The sequence below is a fragment of the Tupaia chinensis genome, unplaced genomic scaffold (assembly GCF_000334495.1).
Source record: "Tupaia chinensis unplaced genomic scaffold, TupChi_1.0 Scaffold143795_1, whole genome shotgun sequence".
Lineage (NCBI taxonomy): Eukaryota > Metazoa > Chordata > Mammalia > Scandentia > Tupaiidae > Tupaia > Tupaia belangeri.
Genome location: NW_006203645.1, coordinates 274,286 through 292,979, shown reverse-complemented (window position 1 = coordinate 292,979; position 18,694 = coordinate 274,286). Strand labels below are relative to the sequence as shown.

Sequence of the window (18,694 nt, the reverse complement as noted above, 5' to 3'; positions counted from 1 at the left end):
CCCTTTGTGTTCGTCATTATGGTTAATTACTGGAAGATGGCAGTTGTGGCCAAAAGGAAGGAAGTCTGAGTTTCTTGAAGGCAAGGATTTATCTGTTGGAATCCTAGTAAAGGAAGTGCTTGATGATGGAAGGGAATCCAACATTCAACGTACTGCCACTGAAATTAAGAATGGGAGCTTGAATGAACCTCCCAGGCATTCAGCTAAAATTATTCCTAGGAACCGTACAGAAATGTCACTTTCTCAATACTGTATTCTTAAAGCCTCTCCTCTACTCTGACCCCACAGCTACCAGCTCAGGAAGCAACTGTCCCACCTTCTGCATGTGAAGCATCTTGGAGCTGGAGATGTGGACAGATGGAATCGAGAATGCATGGCACTGCTTCTTCAGGTTTGGAAGGGAAAACTGGAGCTAAAACATCCAAAGAACAGTGCAGTAAACAGAGCCCCCAAGAGTCCATCCAAAGGCTTCTCAGGCATCAAATCCACCAGGCACTCCGTCCTCAAGCAAATCTATGGTAACTGTCCTTCTGAGCACTTCATAGTCAAGCACCCACAGAGAGCTACATTAGAATCTGAAATAAAAATTACCTTGGACAAATCTCCATTTAAATAAACATGTTCTTTCTCTGCTTCCAAGCACAAGGGAATTCTCAGCACATTTAGGATCTCCCTTCCAGCAGTTATGGGTCAGAATCTGGCATGTCAGCCCAGAGTTTTCCAGCCAAGATTCTCCTCTGGGTTCCATGAAGCCTCATGCTTTAACCTCACCAACCTGTGCTTGGTTCTCCCCCCTTAAATGACCCATTTTGAAGACTCTAGACTTATACTCTGTTGTACCTCAATTTGATCTTTCCTATGCTAAGGATAGTAAAGGGCTGCCCATCTATGGGAATGCCCAGACCCAAGCACCACAGTAAATACATATTCAGCAGATAAATTATTGTAAATGCAAACATTTTCAGCTCTGGAAAGAGCCCGTGTAAATAAACTAAGCAGAGAACATGCCCAGTTAACTCCTCAACAGAAACAAAGTTGGGTCATGGCACTTTGAGAAAGATTTCTGGCAGTCCACGCAACAAAGTCTTAGGACTGCCACAGGCCCACGTGGTATGTCCACATCATACCTGGTTTATTTTGGCAACACTTGAAGCTCACGCTTTTACTTCAGTAAGGAATCCAGAACTTGTTTAGGCCACAGCTGTTACTAGTCAAAGACAGATGATCACTGTTGGTTGATTTCAGGTTGTTCTCAAGAAGGGAAAATACATCATCCCACAAGATCTTCAAAAGCCCCCTCTGTGCTGCGTCTCAATTCAGGTAAGGAAGCAATTGCGCTGGCAAAGCAGATAGGAGAGAACGCAGGGAAGCATTTTCCATTTTTGTTTAATTCCAAAGACAAAAGACATTAGAAAAGAGACAGCCAGAGTTTTCCAATTGTCATTTGATTTCAAGTATGCATGTGGTTTTCATGGGATTGTTCCAGCGGTTAACATTCATCTCTGAGGCAAATTAGTTTCTCAAACCAAAGCTATTATATTATTGTTAACATTGCAAAATCTCCAGTTGAAACAATGAATGGTAGCTGTCATTGATCACTTTCACTTATTTATTTATATATACAGAGAAAAAATACTAGCATTCTTCAAAGGAATACTTAGGGAATTCTTGTTTCATGCCAGTCACATTAAGATCCTCCATCTCTATTCCAAAGATGGAAGAGCACCATAAACAGGATGTTGATAGTATGTCCAGCTCAGGCAACTGTGCACACTTTCACTCATAGAGAAGTTCAGGGAACTTTCTTTTCAGCTGCAAGACAAGAGTGTTTTACTTAGGGCCCCTCATTCACGTGAGCATTAAATGTGGGTGATAAGTTCAGTGCTGTCAGCAGCTAATGCCAGGTCCAGTGTTTCTCACAGGTGGCTATGGCAACACTCTCCCCACCACCCTCCCAGATCCACCCAGTCATCCTGCAGGGACAGAAGGCAGCTGGGAAGGTGAACAATGACTGTCAGCATGAACTTTAACATTCATTTAGTTTTTGATGGAGAAAAACCTGGAGGTGGGGACAGAGTAATTACTGCCAAATCTTTAGTAAGAGTTGGGCAACTCATGTAACACAGGCAAGTCTGATCAGGGAGCAGTGGGAGGGACAGTTAGAAACTTTCAAAGAAATCAAGGCCCAGAGTTCTATATAAAACAAACTTCTTGTTTTACTTGAATGAATTAAAAGTACAGTTTCAAACACAATGCTATCAGATATAACCAGCAGATCAGTTGCATTTAGATAGTTAAATATTTGTATAAATATTCAGGTCATTTTACCTTGTCTTGAGAAATATCTAGGACTACCCATAACTTGTAAAATGAAAGTACTGAGCAGCATAAAAGGACTTAGTTAAGGGACTTGGAGGGGACACAGTAAACAGACTCAAAGAAATACTTTATAGAAACTTCTTAGAATGTCATAGAGGGACCAGCAGGTGAAGGTGCTGGACACTCTCAGGTGGCTGACCATGGTTCAGGTCCTGAACCTGGTGGCTTGCTTTCTCACTTTCTCTCTCTCTCTCTCTGCATGTGTCTCTCTGGTCAAATTAAAATAAATGAATAAAATTCAAAAAAAAAAAAAAAGAATATCACAGGGGGGCTGGCAGATGGCATGGTGGTTGAGGTGCTGGACTCCCACATGGCCAACCAGTTTGAATCCTGGAACTGGCAGCTTGCTTTCTCACTTTCCCTCTCCCACTCTGGTCAAATGAAAGTAACAACAAAAAAATAAAATAAATAATTCTTTATTAAAAAAAAAAAAGACATCATAGAAGCAGCATCTTTTTGTGACATACTTATTTGTATTTAAAATTGGACAAGGACAGAATAATCTTTTCCTACCCAAACTTAGGGTAACACAAGGTTTTGTTACATCCCACCCACATTGAGCATTAACCAGTTAATAAAGTTGGCCAGATAGAACTGCTAGCTATTTTTAGCTGTTCTGTTTTCTTTGGAAAATCTGTAAGTTAAGTAATTTTTTTTTTTTGAGGTTTTTGCTATAGGGCGCATGCACTCACCAGACAGACAGAGAGAGACAGAGAGACAGAAAGTGAGAAATCACCCCCCAGGTGGGATGGCCACACCGCAATCCCTTCTCCTCTGTTCTCCTCTTGGGATCTTGGGCATGCACGCACACGCGCCCGGCGTGAGTTTTAAGCCACCGGGTTTGGGATGTGAACCGCAGTCCACTACATGGGAGTCTAGCGACATAGCCATTACACTAACTGCTGGTCCCATTAATTTCAGTAATTTTTTTTTTTTGAGGGGGGAGAAGTTTTCGCTATAGGGCGCGTGTGCTCGCCAGACAGAAAGAGACAGAGAGACAGAAAGTGAGAAACCACCCCCCAGGGGGGATGGTCACGCCGCAATCCCTTCTCCTCCATTCTCCTCTCAGATCTTGGGCACACACACACACACGCCTGGCGTGAGTTTCAAGTCACCAGGTTTGGGACTCGAACAGCGGGCGACTACGTGGGAGACCAACGACATAGCCATTATGCTAACTGCTGGTTCCCAAGTTCAGTAATTTTTAAAAAGATTTATTTCAATTTGTTATTATTTTTAATTTGACCAGAGACAGAGAGAAAGAGAGAAAGGGGAAAATGAAAAAGCAAGAGAGAGGGACCAGCAGTTAGCATAATGGCTATGTCGCTGGACTCCGATGTAGCCGACCACGGTCTGAGTCCTAGACTGGGTGGCTTAAACTCACGCCAGGCGCATGCGTGTGCATGCTCAAGATCCAGAGAAGAGAATGAAGAAGGGATTATGGCATGGCCATCCCCCCTGGAGGGGTGATTTCTCGCTTTCTGTCACTGTCTTTCTGGCGAGCACACGTGCCCTATGGCGAAAACTTCTCCAATCAATCAATCAATCAATCAATCAATCAATAGCGAGAGAGAGAAAAAAAGGGGAAAGGGAGAAAGCAGGCTGCAGTCTAGGGGCTTCAGCTACCCCCACAGGGCTGGTGATTTCTCACCGTTTCACTGTTTCTGTCTCTCTGGCAAGCGCACACACCCTACAGCAAAAATCTCTCTTAAAAAAAAAAAATGCTGCACTCCCACATGTCCAACTGTGGTTCAGTTCAAGTCCCAGACCTGGCAGCTTGCTTTCTCTCTCTCTGGTAAAATTGAAGAATAATTATAAGTAAAATTAAAATTAAGTGAATAATTATTTTTTTAAAAAGAAATAACAATTATAGGGACTAGCAGATAGTGTAATAGTTACATTGCTGGACTCCCATGTAGTCAACTGAGATTCGAGTCTCAGATCTGGTGGCTTGAAACTCAGGCCAGGAGCATGTGCATGTATGCTGAGCAAGATCCTGAGAGGAGAATGAAGGGATTGCAGCATGGCCAAACTCTCTGGGGGATGATTTCTTGCTCTCTCTCCAGTGAGTGTACATGATCTATAGCAAAAATCTCTATCTAAATAACATTTATAGTGGCTGGCAGGTCCAGCTAAAGGAGCAGGACTCCCACATGGCTGACAACAGTTCAAGTCCCAGACCTGGCAGCCTGCTTTCTCCCTTTCCCTTTCTCTCTCTGGTCAAATTAAAAAATAACAACACAAAAGGGACCAGCAGGTGGCGTGGTGGTTAAGGCACTGAACACTCCCATGTGGCCAACCATGGTTCGAGTCCCAGACCTGGTGGCTGGCTTTCTCACTTTCCCCTCACCTCTCTGTGTCTCTTGCTCTGGTCAAATTAACAAAGTAAAATAAAGTAAATGAATGAATAAATAAAGTTAAATAAATCTTTAAAAAATAATAAAATAAAATTAAAAATTCTTTAGAACAATTGCTCACCTTTCATGTTTGTGTATACGTTCCATAGAAAGTTCAGAGCATAGTATGGCTTCAACAAAATCTCTCAACTATTTGGGGCCTCGATATCCTCATCTGACAAAACGTATCACTATTTTCTGACAATGGCGCTCTATAAATTATTTCAGGGTAATAAAAGTGCCTGAAAACTCCATTTTAAAGTTAAGTTAGACATACCTATGAATTTATTATCCTTCAGGATCGAAATAGTGTTCAAACAAATCTAATTTCTGTAATGGACTACTACAAAGTATATGGCACAAGGAGAATTGAAAGATGTATATATTTAAGTATTATGTGAAAAACATACAGAAAGATACCATGATGTATTCTAGGCAGTCTGGAGACCAAGGTTCCAATTCCAGCTCCTCGAGTACCTACTATTTCCCAATCAAGTTTCTCCCTTGAAGAGATGTCCCATAGCTTTGTGGTGGAAAATGCAAAGCTAGTATCCTGCCTCTACAGTAAACTGGCTTGTCGGGTTATTTAGCCATAAGGACAGCCTAAACCTAACTCCTTTTTCCTCACCATCAATGAACTCTTCCCTTCAGCATTAAAACAATCTGAATCTCTCTCTGATTATTTGTTAACAGTGAGCAACTTGCAGTGTATACAGCTCCTTGAGAACAGTGGAAGATCAAAGAACTTCTCTTATAACCTACAATCAGCTACTCAATCAAAGAACAAAACCAAACTTCGACTGCCTGTGGAAGACAACAGTGTTCAGAAGAGCTGGAATAGCTAGTGCCAAGGTCTAATTCTCTTGCTGATCTAATTCTCTTTACATCTTGCAAACACTTTAAAGTCTATGCCTGAACCATATTAGCCTGAAAATGTGGTAACAACTGAAAGAAAATGTCAGCATGTTTTCTTTCTGCTCTTACACTGCAGTTTTGTAAATCATCCTAGCTTGCACTGGAAAGTCCGGGGTGGCTATCTGCATTCACCTGTCTGGATGTGAGAATTACTAATTAACAGTAAACTCTATAAGTAAAACAAAGACCACCACACAGTAGGAGCGGCTGGGTTGGGAATTCTGCCAGCCAGCTGGTACGGGCCTGGTTTCTTGGCTCAAGGGATGAACCTAAATGAGAACGGGAGCTTGTCCATCAGCAGTCCCCTTCAATCTCACTACTTTCCTAGATTCTAATGCAAGACACTTCATCAGACACACATCCTGTTATTCCAATGTTATCGATTTTGAATTTTAGATCAGAATTATGACCCATTCTGCACTTAGAAGTTGTCCATAAGCCCACATGTAACATCTGTTGATTCCTTATTTTTTACAATTCCTTTATTAGACTCTGAAGTCCACAGGTTGCGCTCACAGCTGAATACCCAACGGCACTGTCAAAGTACCGAGGAATCATCAGGTAGGCTGTACAGAGCAGACTGCTCGTGCAGCAGTGCGCCGACTCGGGCCACAGCAGTCCAGTTACATGCTCTGGCTAATCTGAAGAGGTGAACAGTTTTCTCAAAATGCCATTTCTACAGGCAGAGAAAACTGCTATTACGTAGTGGGGAAAATCATGATGTGTTTTTCCACAAAAAAGCATCATGACTTTCCTGTGACCCAATACTTCCATTCTGGCTCACTATGAACACCTGGTTTAAATAAAATTTAGTGATTATGGGTCCTTTCCCATTTTTAAGAGTAAGACTGCTGTGGGAAAGCGGACAGAAGCACAAACTGTGACATATTAGGCTCACAGATACTTTTAGAGTTGCTTCCACTTCCTTAAGAACAATCCCATAGCTGTACTAACAGTAAGAGGAAGTGATAAAGTGTCTATTTAATTTAATTACCTTGATTTTTAGTTTACTAATTATATTCATTATTTTTATAATTATGGGAACACACAGGATAAGGGTTACTTAAATGGAGCCACAAGAATTCAGCTAATTCCTTGGTAAATAATACAGTACCATATATCGTGTTGTACTTGGTAAATATTTAGCGCAAGTGTGAAACACTACCTGTTACCATGTTCATGTGCTAATCCAGGAAGCCAGCTTGCCCATTAGTAGGAACTCCTGAGCATCATACTTTACTTCAGTAAAAAGGAAGGTTCGTGAACAATATCTTTAAAAGTTCAGCTTTAATGACAAACATCTATTACATCAGTCTCTCTTCAAAATAAGATAGACATGAATAAACCACTTTAAACAGAAGATACCACGGTGCCTCTTCAATACACTGTACTCAATGTGCTGGGTCCCTGGGGGTGCCCAGTGATATACACGTTGAAGCAGTAATGTAAGTCTGTGAGCCACTGTTCCTGAATACCTCCGCTCTTCAATGTCTGCAGAGAAAACAAGAGTAATTTGAGAATTGTACCAAAAATCAGTAGACTGACCCAGTATTCTTCACACCCAATCATGACTTCTCAGAGCCATGACAACAGTATCCCTCCCCATCTACAAGAAGACTTGGGAAAAGGGAAGTACCATCAGTGGGGCACAACCACAGGCAGTGAGATTTCCTGGTTCTACCCTCACGTACTTCTGGTTTCTTGCTGAGTCTGTTTCCTTGTGCACATGATAGGGACTAATGAAATATAACCATTAACCATTCCTATGCCCCCGTCTTGATCCCTTCCTCCTGACATTCTAGTGTCTCATTATCTCTGCACTAACACCAACCAAGAATAATTCTATGGAGCTGCCTGACAATGCCTGTCAATTTCTTCTTTACTGAGGAGAGCTGATTATTCAGCCTGGAATAACCGAAATTCCTGACTTTCCTTCCCTTTTAGCATTTCTGAATTATGCCACAGCTACTCTCATTACTTCTGCAAAGTCTCCTGAGAAAATGCAGAATGAGCATCATTGTTATGTGCACGTAAAACTTCTACTAATCCAAAGTATTACTACACACCTCAATGAATAAAGTCCAATCAAACAGCTATATAAAACACTTTTCTTTGGGAGAGATTTTTGCTATAGGGCCCATTCATTCGCCAGAGATACACAGAGACAGAAAGTGAGAAATCACCCACTCAGGGGGATAGGCATGCCGTAATCCCTTTTCCTCCATTCTTCTCTTGGGATTTTGGGTCCACATGATGCACTTTGCCAACTTCACTCAATTTAAGTATTTTAAAGCTTTTCTTACTGATTCTAGAATTAGAGACATCCCTCTGATTAAGTTGCATTCAGATGCTGAACAGCAGGGGAAGCCCTGGGAAATCACCATCCAGGGCTTAACTCCAGAAGTTAATACATAGCAAACTGCTTTTCCCAAAGCACACCTCACATGAATCCTTCCCTGTACTAACAGTACAAAGCTCTCGGTACCACATTTCCTACCGTGATATTCTTGATGATCTGCTGCACCAAGATCGCATTGGTCAGCATATGAGTCCTGAGGGGCGCATGCTGAAGCAGCAGGCGAAGCAACTGGCCCACAACAGGCAGCTCCTCAGGCCCCACTCTGTTCACCCGCAGACTCTGCAGCATCAGTCTGAGGACTCGAGGGAGGAGAGCCAGGATGGAGACACAGGCCCCCCACAGCTTGTCCCTACAGTAATGGAGATAGGAATGAGTTAGTGAGCCAGTACCCAAAAGAAAAGTATCCTTTCCATATTTCCCCCAAACTGAAATGTCCTTTTAAGAAATGGTGATTTGGGGGCCACCAGATGACATGGTGGTTAAGTTGCTGGAACCCATTCTGCAGTTTGAGTCCCAGACCTGGCAGCTTAAGAAAAAACACTGGGTAGTATGTGTATGCATGCCCAAAATCCCAAGAGGAGAATGGAGAAAGGATTGTGGCATGGCCATCCCCTCTTGGGTGGTGGTGTCTCACACTCCTTCACCTCTATCTCTCTTCAACAAGTGCATATATCCTACAGCAAATTTATTTAATTTTGGGGGGAAAAAAAACAAAACCACAAGCTGTAACTATTATAAATAACCGGGTTTTATCAGAATTGAATAGGCAAACCCAAAAAATTCTTTTTCCATATTTTATGAATTCCAGGAACCCTAGCAAACAGTATGTTCCCATGTTTATTTAACGAGACATTCTTGAAGCCTTAGTGATCCATAGGTGACACAGAACAGCCAGAAAACAGAATGATCTACATATGTATAACTTCTTACTATCAATGGACATTATTTATTTATTTCACAACACCAAAGGCATCAGAAGATCAGGAACATCCTACTGGTGTAACTCTAAGCCTCTTCTGAGTCTCGGAGCAGGACAGATTTGCAGGGAGAAAAATATGCTCACCAAGAGCCAAAATGGCTTCCAGAAAGTAGCCCATAAAGGATTGTCACTGCACCACTATGTCATGGAAGGCCAGAGACAGTAAATATAAATTTTAATAAACACCATTCTCTTGGTATCATGTCCCTACAAAGCAGGGGCAAAAATGTTCTTGATAGACATAATTGAAATTAGAGCTGGACTTAACACATTTTAACAGATTGTTAAATGGAACAATACCCATTTAGAGGGACAGTTCACTGACTGACTGACTCTAGCCTTAATCTGTTGCAGTTTCTGAATCAGGAGTGCATAACCCTCCCAATATGTTAAATCTTTCTAAGAGAACCTGACTACTGCCAGGTCCAGAAGGAACAGTCTAATCCCCCGGCTCCACATATACGTTAAAAAGAAAAAAACAAATCCATTCTACAGGCACTTTTTTCAGCCTGTTGACTGATGCAGAGCTGGACTGCGATTAGCCATATGCAAGGAGAAAAGAAACAGCCAAATTATGGACATTAAGAAGGAAAAAAAAGTGATGGAGAAAAATAAAACAATAGAGAAAGCCAATTTAATTCCTGGTATATTTCTAATTCTTAGCCCTTAGGATTTACAAGTTATTTATTAATAACAGTAAGTTCATTTTCTATTCTGTTTTTATATTCTTTTGTAAATTTGACTGAACTTCAATTAATAAAAGACTTAAAAGAAAATACATAGCCATGGTGAAAAGTATCTAGGAGCTAGAAACTATGACCAAATTCATATAAAGATACTCAGCATGGGTCAGAACTTGACTTAGTATTTTATACTGGAATTTTCAACTGTCAACAATGATGGAAACCAAGGCTTCAGGCCCCAGGTACAGGAGGAAAGGATTGCTGCATTGAGCAAGGAAGCAGGGAAAATGCAAATATGAAACTATCTCACAGGGAGGTCTCAGCAAGCCTTCAAAGAACTCCCACAAAAGATGCACTTACAAAAAGCTATTTAACCCAAAACATATGAGTTTGTTCAACCCCACAAGAGATGAATCCCAGAGCCTCCCAAAATCCCTAAAGTAACAGAATTCACATATCAAGAAAAAAAAAAAAGAACTAAATGAACAAATTGATGGGGCCTTTGAAGTGACACCAACAAATTAAGAACAAGCAAAAAATTGCCAAATGAAAATCCAAAACAGAGAGCCAGCTGATAGCATAGAGGTTAAGGCCACTTGATCCCACCTGGCAGTTCAAGTCTCATATCCAGAAGCCTGAAAAACAAGTGGGCACGTGCACCTGCATGCCCAAAATCCCAAGAGGAAAATAGAGAAGGGACTGCTGTGTGACTATCCCCCTAGGGAGTTTTCTCACTCTGCCTTTCTCTCTCTCTCTGTCCCCATTGAGCACACATGCCCTAAGGAGGAGGGGGGAGAATCCAAACTAGAAACAAACCCAAAAGAAAACAAAGAATCAACAGAATGGCTGGCACATGGCGTGGTGGTTAGGGGCACTGGATTCCCATGTGGCCGACAGCGGTTTGAGTCCCAGACCTGGCGGCTTGCTTTCTCCCTTTTGCTTTTTCTCCCTCTCTGGTCAAATTTATTTAAAATAAGTAACAAATTAAATAAATAATTCTTTAAAAAAAAAAAAGAATCAATAGAAGAGTTAAATCATTGGCAAGCAGTAAGCTGTTAAGAGAAAAAGAGGGCAGGATCAGAAGTTCTCTATGTTTAAAAGCTTTCAGAACAGAATAACAATGAACTTTCCAAATCTGAAGAAAAGATATTGAGCTTTCAGATCTAAGGAACACATTAAATCTTAAAAAAAAAAATTTATTTCAACTTTATTCATGTATTTATTTATTTTAATTTGACGGGGGGGCGGGGGAGTGAGGAAGAGTGAGTGAGTGAGAAAGAGAAAGTGAGGAAGCAAGCTGCCAGGCCCGGGACTTGAACCATCATTGGCCATGTGGGAGTCCAGCGCCCTTAACCACCACACCACCTGCTGACCCCAGGAACACATTAAATTTTAACCAGGATAGGGACCAGCAGATGGCGTAGTGGCTACATCACTGGACTCCCATGTAGTCGACTACAGTTTAAGTCCCAGACCTTGTGGCTTAAACTCACAGAGGGGTGCGTGTGCGTGTGTGCTCAAGATCCCAAGAGGTGAAGGGATTGTGGCATGGCCATCCCCCCCCCAGGGGGTGATTTCTCGCTTTCTGTCTGTCTGTCTTTCTGGCAAGTGCACAAGCCCTATAGCAAAAACATCTCCCAAAAAACCCCCCCACACACACAAAATACCACAAAAAAACACAAAAAAATACAACTTAACCAAGATAAATAACAAACTTATACTAGGACACATCCCAATATGCAACATACCAAGATAAAGACAGACAGTTAAAATATAGATTACTGCTTACAAACCAAGTGGGCTCAGACTAACATTTCATCCCTAACAAGTCAAATACATACACAACAGAACACTAACTTCAAGGTATACTGAACAATTTAAATTGTTCAAGCCTGACTTTTTGGCCAGCATTTGTGAAAGCATAGGCTCTCAAAAAATGAGCTGGCATTCTCATCATCTGTAACCTTACAAACACCGTCTTCATTCAGGGAGAAATAGTCAAAAAGGGAATTTTTTTTAAGAACAGTCCTTTTTAATAATTACTTATTTAATTTTATTTATTCACTCATTTATTTTTAATTTGAGCAGAGAGAGACACAGAGGAGGAAAGAGAGAGAGGGAAAGTGAGAAAGGAAGCCACCAGGTCCAGAACTCGAACCGTGGTCGGCCATGTGGGAGTGTCCAGCACCTTAACCACCACGCCACCTGCTGGTCCCCCAAAAAGGGAATTTTAAGCACTAAAACACTTCCTTGTGATTAAGTGTCACCCTGAGAAATGTACAGGGTACTGGTAATATCAACCTTTCCAATACTCAGTAGAAAACATCTCTAAAACTGTGCATTTTAAACACATAAATATTATTCTTACTGAATTTTATTCAATCAAAGCAAAATGTTCCCCTTATAAGAAACTACAAAAATAAGAAACTACAAAAAAAAAAAAGTCTTTGAAACTTGGGCATGATAATTATTTCATAAAGGGGCTAATGGGGGGCAGGTGGCACAGTGGTAATGCAACTGAACCCACATGGGAAAAGCCCTGGATTCACATCCTAGGTCCACTCTGAGGATGACGGCATGCATGTGTATGCACGTGACTTGAGCCAGTTAGGACGGAGGGTGGATCATGGCATGAGGACCCTGTTGGGGATGCCTGTCTATTTCTCCCTCTCTCATGGAAGAAGGAAATAAACATTTTTAAAGTATTATTTTTAATTGGCTACCAGGTACCCATGCTTACTAAGGAAACCAAGAGAAAAAGGGAGAGTGAAAAAACAACCATGAGGTTCATAATTCAAACTGCCATTGGCCATGTGGGAATCCAGCACTTTAACCACCATGCCACCTGCTGGCCCCTGCAATTACTCTTCAAATTACATAAATGTCTTAAAATCAACATGTATGGTGTATTTTTATACATTTTAAAAGTTCAAAGACCAGAAAGACACACATCAAAACATTAACAGGTGACAGAAATTTCATTTTCTGACATTTGTTCCTGTTTATTTAAAATGTGCTACAAAATTAATCTTTAATAATCACACCTATAAGAATATAAATATAAAAACACTTTTTATAATTAAACATTACATCTTCCAAACTGTTCCAGAAGCTCTAACCTGAATATTATGTAGGTGAAAAAGTACTGACTAATTAAAATCACTAGTACTTAGGAAATTTTCCTTAGGGTCCAGCAGGTAGCATGGTGGTTAATAGCACAGGACTCCCACGTGGCTGACTGCAGTCTGAGTCCCAGATCTGGTGGCTTTCTCTCTTTCTCTCGCTCTTTGGTTAAATTAAAATAAATAAATACATAAAGTTAGATAAAATAATTCTTTTTAAAAAAAAATAAATAAAAGAGGGGATCAGCAAGCAGTTAGCGTAAAGGCTATATCACTGAACTCTCATGTAGTCAACCGTGGTTCATGTCCCAGACCCGGTGGCTTAAAACTCACGCCGGCGCGTGTGCATGCGTGCCCAAGATCCCGAGAGGAGAATGGAGGAGAAGGGATTGGGGCGTGGTCATCCCCCCTGGGAGGTGATTTCTCGCTTTCTGTCTCTCTCTGTCTGGCAAGCGCACGCGCCCTACAGCGAAAAAAGGAAAAATAATAATAATAATAAAAAAGAAAAAAAGGAAAAATTTCCTTACACCCAAGAATTTAAAATTCTACTCTGGATAGCTATAAAGTCCAAAACAAATAACAAAGCTTTGTATCTAATAGCCCATCCTCCTAAGGATGGAATATTTTTCCTCTTTCTAGACCTATAGCAATGTTAACAAGGGAAAGCTCTCAAGAAACTATGACATGTAACTTTTCAAATTTGTAGCTTAAAGGGGAAAAAAAAAAAAAGGAATTCTCCCTATAACACAAAAGGAATTCATGAAGAAACAAAAGAAAAAAATTAGCTAGGTTTACATAAATTCTCTAAAAGAGAAATTTAAGGTATTTCTAAAATGTAATTTTCTTCTACTCTCTTATATGGGGAGGGAAGAGGAGAGTATTAAAACAGTATAAAAAAATTTAAGGTTAAGAATAAAAAACTATTACCTCTTTCTTAGATGTTCTGCTTCCCCTTTCTCTAGAGTAAGCAGAAAATAAAGAAGACTGTAGCAACAAGAAGCCAGAAATGGCAGTAGATTCTCACTAACTACACACGTATGATCCAGGAGCTTACAGATAACACCAAAAACACAGCCAGCCGTGCTGTCAGGAATTACAGTCAACTCAACCTGAGCAAAGAAAAATGGGATTAATTACCTCTTTACAACGGCCCCCACTCCCAAATCAATCCAAAGCCCCCTTATATTGGAAAGTTAACTTTATATCACCTTCTACTTAAAGTTAATACATACATAACATATGCCACCTACCACACCATAAGATCCTGTTTTCCTCTAAAATTTTAATCCCAAAGTTCAATGACTGAACTCATGCAAATTCAAGAAATGCTATTAACCCAATCTACTGCCTCCCCTTCAAGACAAAATCTAAGATTTTCTAGATGTTGTAATTTCTACCTACTGGTCAAAAATAATATTTAAAAGAACTGTTTCATGCACTCCAAAATATCTTCACACTAACACACTTCAAGATCATCATGGTATGCTAGCTAATCCATCCAGACTGCACTGTCTGCACTGACATTCAGGTAGAATCTAACTTCTATACATATATACATGGTTCAACTCTCCTAGAAACATGCTGAGTAATCTGGGGGGGGGGGGCGGTTGGCATCTGCAGACTTTGAGTTCATAATCTTCTCTATCAGGTTGCCTCCAAATAGTGGCCAAGATTGACTGGCATGTTGGTCTTTTCTAAAATAATGAATGTAGTCAAAGGACAGCACAGATTTCTAGAGTGGAGGTAGAAATAAAAAGGGTAAGCACTGGAAGTTTAATAACAGGAAGGAGAGAGTACTTGTAATTAAAAGCAATAATCCTAGGGACAGCAGGTGGCATGGTAGTTAAGGTGCTGGAGTTCCACAAGGCTACCAAGGTCTGAGTCCTAGACCTGGCAAATGCCTTTCTCACTCTCCCTCTCTCTGTCTCTCTGGTAAAACTGAAGAATAAATAAAATTAAATATTTATTAGTAATAATAATTGTAAAAAGCAGTAATCTTGTCCAAGTCAAGGGAAATGACATCTTGTTTTATAAAGAATTATTTATTTGATTTTTTGTTATATTTTCTAATTTGACCAGAAAGAGAGAAAGGGAAAGCGAGAAAGCAAGCCACAAGGTCCAAGACTCAAACCACGGTCAGCCATGTGGGAGTTCAGTGCCCCAACCACCACGCCACTTGCCAGCATGGGCAATGACATCATAAAAGGGGAAAAGTAATGGAGCCAGCAGCTGGCATGGCATGGCGGTTAAGGTGCTAGATTCCCACATGGTCAACCACAGTTTGAGTCCTCAACCTGGAGTCTTAAAAATCATGCCAGGGTGTTTGTGCATGCATGCCCAAAGTCCTAGGCGAATGGAGAAGAGATTGTGGCATGGTCATCCCTACTTGGGGATAATTTCTCATTTTTCCTCTCTCTGTCTCTGTCTCTCTTCAGTGAACACATGTGCCCTTATGGCCAAAACCTAAAAGAAAAGGAGGAGAGGGGTACGCATGTGTCCATAAAATAATCAAATAAGTGAAGGCTCCTGGAAGATAAAATTTGAGAGTCCTCCCCTGTATCTCACACGTTATAATAAAAACAAGATCAAAGTGTCAACATTGGAAAAAATTAAAAAACACTGGAGGTATACCTAATCCACATGGAAGTTAATCCACATGGAAACAAGAGATACTCAATGGTAAGAAGACTATTCAGTCTCAGGATCGAGCTCTGCTTCCAGCGACCAAGCCATGTGCCTCCTCTTAGGTGATGTCCCTACTTTGGGCCCCAAACCTTACTGGGTGGTAGAACCTAAACTCCTAGATTCCCAATTCATGTGTGTATACCAGGCTCATGTGAATAATAAGAGCCTTACAAGTGAGAAAAGACCTGAGACATAATTTTTTTAATTCCTATTTTACAAATGTAGAAAACATGTTTCTAGAAAAAGAAGGGTCACAGAATTCATAGTAGCGGCCAGGAAAAAAACAACAACAAAAAAACAAGATTTCTCAGTTCTTACCATATCTGTCAAAGGCCATGGTATCATTAAGCTTAGTTCCAACCCTCTCTCTCCATGGACATGGTAAATTCAGTGTCAATCAATTAATCTCTTGTTTTAGTTTTGTTTTTAGGAGAAAAAAAAATTTTAAGGATATTTACCAAATGTTTATTGATGGCACTTTGTAGGATGTCAAAGCTCTGAGTTCGGGCAGGGACAACCAATAAACTGTGACAAACTGCCTGTCAAAAAAAGGAGAAAACCAGTAACCAAATCAGTACATTCAAAGTCAGAAACAAATGCAATAGACTTTTTGTAACCTACCTAAGTCTACGTATTAATACCAAATATGTAACAAAAAGGTACTTGGAAGATATAAAAATTCAAAGGAAAAAAAGCCAGACCTCATATATGGGTCAACTTTCCAATTAATTCACCTATTAAACATTTATCAAGTATTAAAATAGTACCTATTAGGTGATTAAATGCTACAAGAGAAACAACTCCATGCTATGAACAAAGTGCTGACAAACACCTTTTCATTTGGTAGAAAAATATTTATGACCCAGAAAAGACTAATACCCTGTCACATCTAATCATATCCCTGCTTCTTAGTCCTGAAAGGTAAAAGAAGAGAGCTACAGGAAAAAAAAAATAACTAAATAAAAGGAAATGGAAGTCAAACCAGTAGTTATTTTTAATTTTCTAAGTTCTCAAGAAACAGAGTCAAGAACTGTTCCAAGTTATTTACCGTCAACACAACCTGAGAGAAGTCAACACCAAAATAAAACACACTAAGGATGGGCCAACAGGTGGCGTGGAGGTTAAGGCCCTGGATCTCACATGGCCACAAGCGAGGTTCGAGTCATGGACCTGGTGGCTTGAAAATCGGAGTGCCTATGAATGTGTGTCCAAAATTCTAAGAAAAGACTGGAGGAGAGGGGATCTCAATATGGCCATCCCCTCTGGGCGTGATTTCTTACTTTTTTGGCAAGCACCATGTGTCCTATAGCAAAAACTTTAAAAAGAGGGGCTGGCAGGTTGGGGGGCAGTTAAGGGTGCTAGATTCCCACATGGCTTACCTTAGTTCATGGACCTGGCAGCTTGTTTTCTCACTTTCCCTTTCTCTCTCTCTCTGGTCAAATTTAAAAATAACAAGAGACTTCACCCTTCTGCTCCCCAGGATCTAGCCAGGAAAAGCCAATCACCAGCCATCTACATTGAGTTCTGAGTGGCCCATTTCAGGGACTAGGACAATTGAAGGTTTTCTGCCCAGACTTTACACTCCTGTTCCCCAGATCTATTCAGGGTCAGAGTAATTTTCCATTTCCATGGAATCTGCTGCACAGAGAGAGAAAAATCGTACTGTTCTGAGAGTGCAGATCACCTCCTGCATGCTTCTGAATGCTCAAATTCAACTCCAAAAACAAGGAAAAAAAACGTATAATCCATAAGATGATAGAAGCCATCGCAGAGGCACAAGAAATATGAGAAGCCAAAAAAGTATCTTTCCCCTAAGGGAAAAGAATAACTCCTCATATTCCAGACAGACAGTAGTACAAGGGAACCCATGAAAATGTCAGATAAAGAAATTAAAATACTCATGACAAAGCTAACAGAAATGCAAGAGAAGAGAGACAACAAACTCTAGAAGATGCAGGAGAAAAGAGACAATGAGTTCTAGGAGGTGAAAAAGTCTTGCATGATCTGAAAGAGGAAATATACATCATAAATATACAGTGTGATTAGTTTGAGTTCATTCTAGATAGCTAATGCTATCACTGAACTAAAAGCAATCCTACTCTATTAATTCACTTGTCCAAATGAAATGAGAATGTCAAAAATGATATAGTTTTAAATATTTTCACATGAAAAGAATGATGTAAATATAGCAAAGCTTATCCAAAATAAAACTGCAGTCTAAGCTTAAGAACCTCAAAAATAGGTCTGCCCCATGGCTAGTTGTTAAGGGAGCCAGATCCCACTCAGCTGACAGCAAGGTCTGAATCCCACACCCATGAAAAACATGCCTAGCACTTTTATATGCCCCAAATCCCAACAGCATAGAGACATGGAGAAGAGAATGCAGAATGACTATTCTTTCTTCCTCTCCCTATCTCTGGGGAGCACACACGCCTTCTATAAGAAGAAGAAAAAAAACTTTCAAAAACTGAAAATGAGACTTTCGGAGTTTCTCTAGTTTATGTCTCAACATTTAAAAGACAGCAAGAGTCAAAGCTTAGTATATGACCTTGCCAAGTATTCACCTCAGACATACAGTGTATCACATTTTCATGACAGCTAGACCCTGGCTTTACATAGATGATAAACTTATAAAACTAGAGAGCTGCAAGAATCTTACCATTCAAAGGTCTCATGAAAACAAAGCCTAATAGGGGACCAGCAGTTAGCGTAATGGCTATATCGCTGGACTCCCACGTAGTCGACCGCAGTTCGAGTCTGGGACCCAGTGGCTTAAACTCACGCCGGGTGTGTGTGCGTGAGTGCCCAAGATCCTGAGAGGAGAATGGAGGAGAAGAGACTGTGGCGTGGCCATCCCCCCTGGGGGGTAATTTCTCACTTTCTGCCTCTCTGTCTCTCTGTCTGGCGAGCACACGCGCCCTATAGCAAAAACCTCTCCAAAAAAAAAAAAAAAAAGCCTAATAAAGCTTCATAGAAGTTGTCTAATTCACCAAAATATCATAGGCTAGTCTATGCCTCTAAGCCATGCCCACTAATCCCCACACAATGCTTTCACCAATACATCATAAAATAGGAAATGTCATGACTCATTTTTTGCATAGAAAAAAAATGTTACTTTTCCAATGACCCAATATATTACAATCACCCTGTTTTGTTGTTGTTGGGGTTTTTGCTAT

At 40.5% G+C, this 18,694-nt stretch overlaps 2 protein-coding genes across 9 annotated transcripts in view; one reads left to right on the top strand and one right to left on the bottom strand.

The window, feature by feature from the left end:
• INVS (inversin) overlaps nt 1-7,050 on the top strand; it is a 196,073-nt gene extending 189,023 nt beyond the window's left edge. For 4 of the 5 annotated variants that reach the window (XM_014582764.2, XM_006165043.3, XM_006165042.3 and 1 more), the window contains 3 exons: nt 289-518; nt 1,246-1,320; nt 5,469-7,050. In XM_014582764.2, the coding sequence (XP_014438250.1) occupies nt 289-518; nt 1,246-1,320; nt 5,469-5,620 (457 nt within the window). In that variant the 3' untranslated portion in view covers nt 5,621-7,050. The remainder of the gene's footprint in view (nt 1-288; nt 519-1,245; nt 1,321-5,468) is intronic. The other variant, XM_006165044.3, reaches the window with a different exon arrangement.
• Nucleotides 6,959-18,694, bottom strand: part of TEX10 (testis expressed 10) — a 48,440-nt gene continuing 36,704 nt past the window's right edge. For 2 of the 4 annotated variants that reach the window (XM_006165046.3, XM_027766931.1), the window contains 4 exons: nt 15,977-16,057; nt 13,761-13,942; nt 8,188-8,398; nt 6,959-7,181 (listed from right to left, as the gene is read on the bottom strand). In XM_006165046.3, coding sequence (XP_006165108.1) covers nt 7,068-7,181; nt 8,188-8,398; nt 13,761-13,942; nt 15,977-16,057 — 588 coding nt within the window. In that variant the 3' untranslated portion in view covers nt 6,959-7,067. Of the gene's footprint in view, nt 7,182-8,187; nt 8,399-13,760; nt 14,566-15,976; nt 16,058-18,694 lie in introns of those variants that run through there. The other 2 variants (XR_003547284.1, XM_014582765.2) reach the window with 2 other exon arrangements.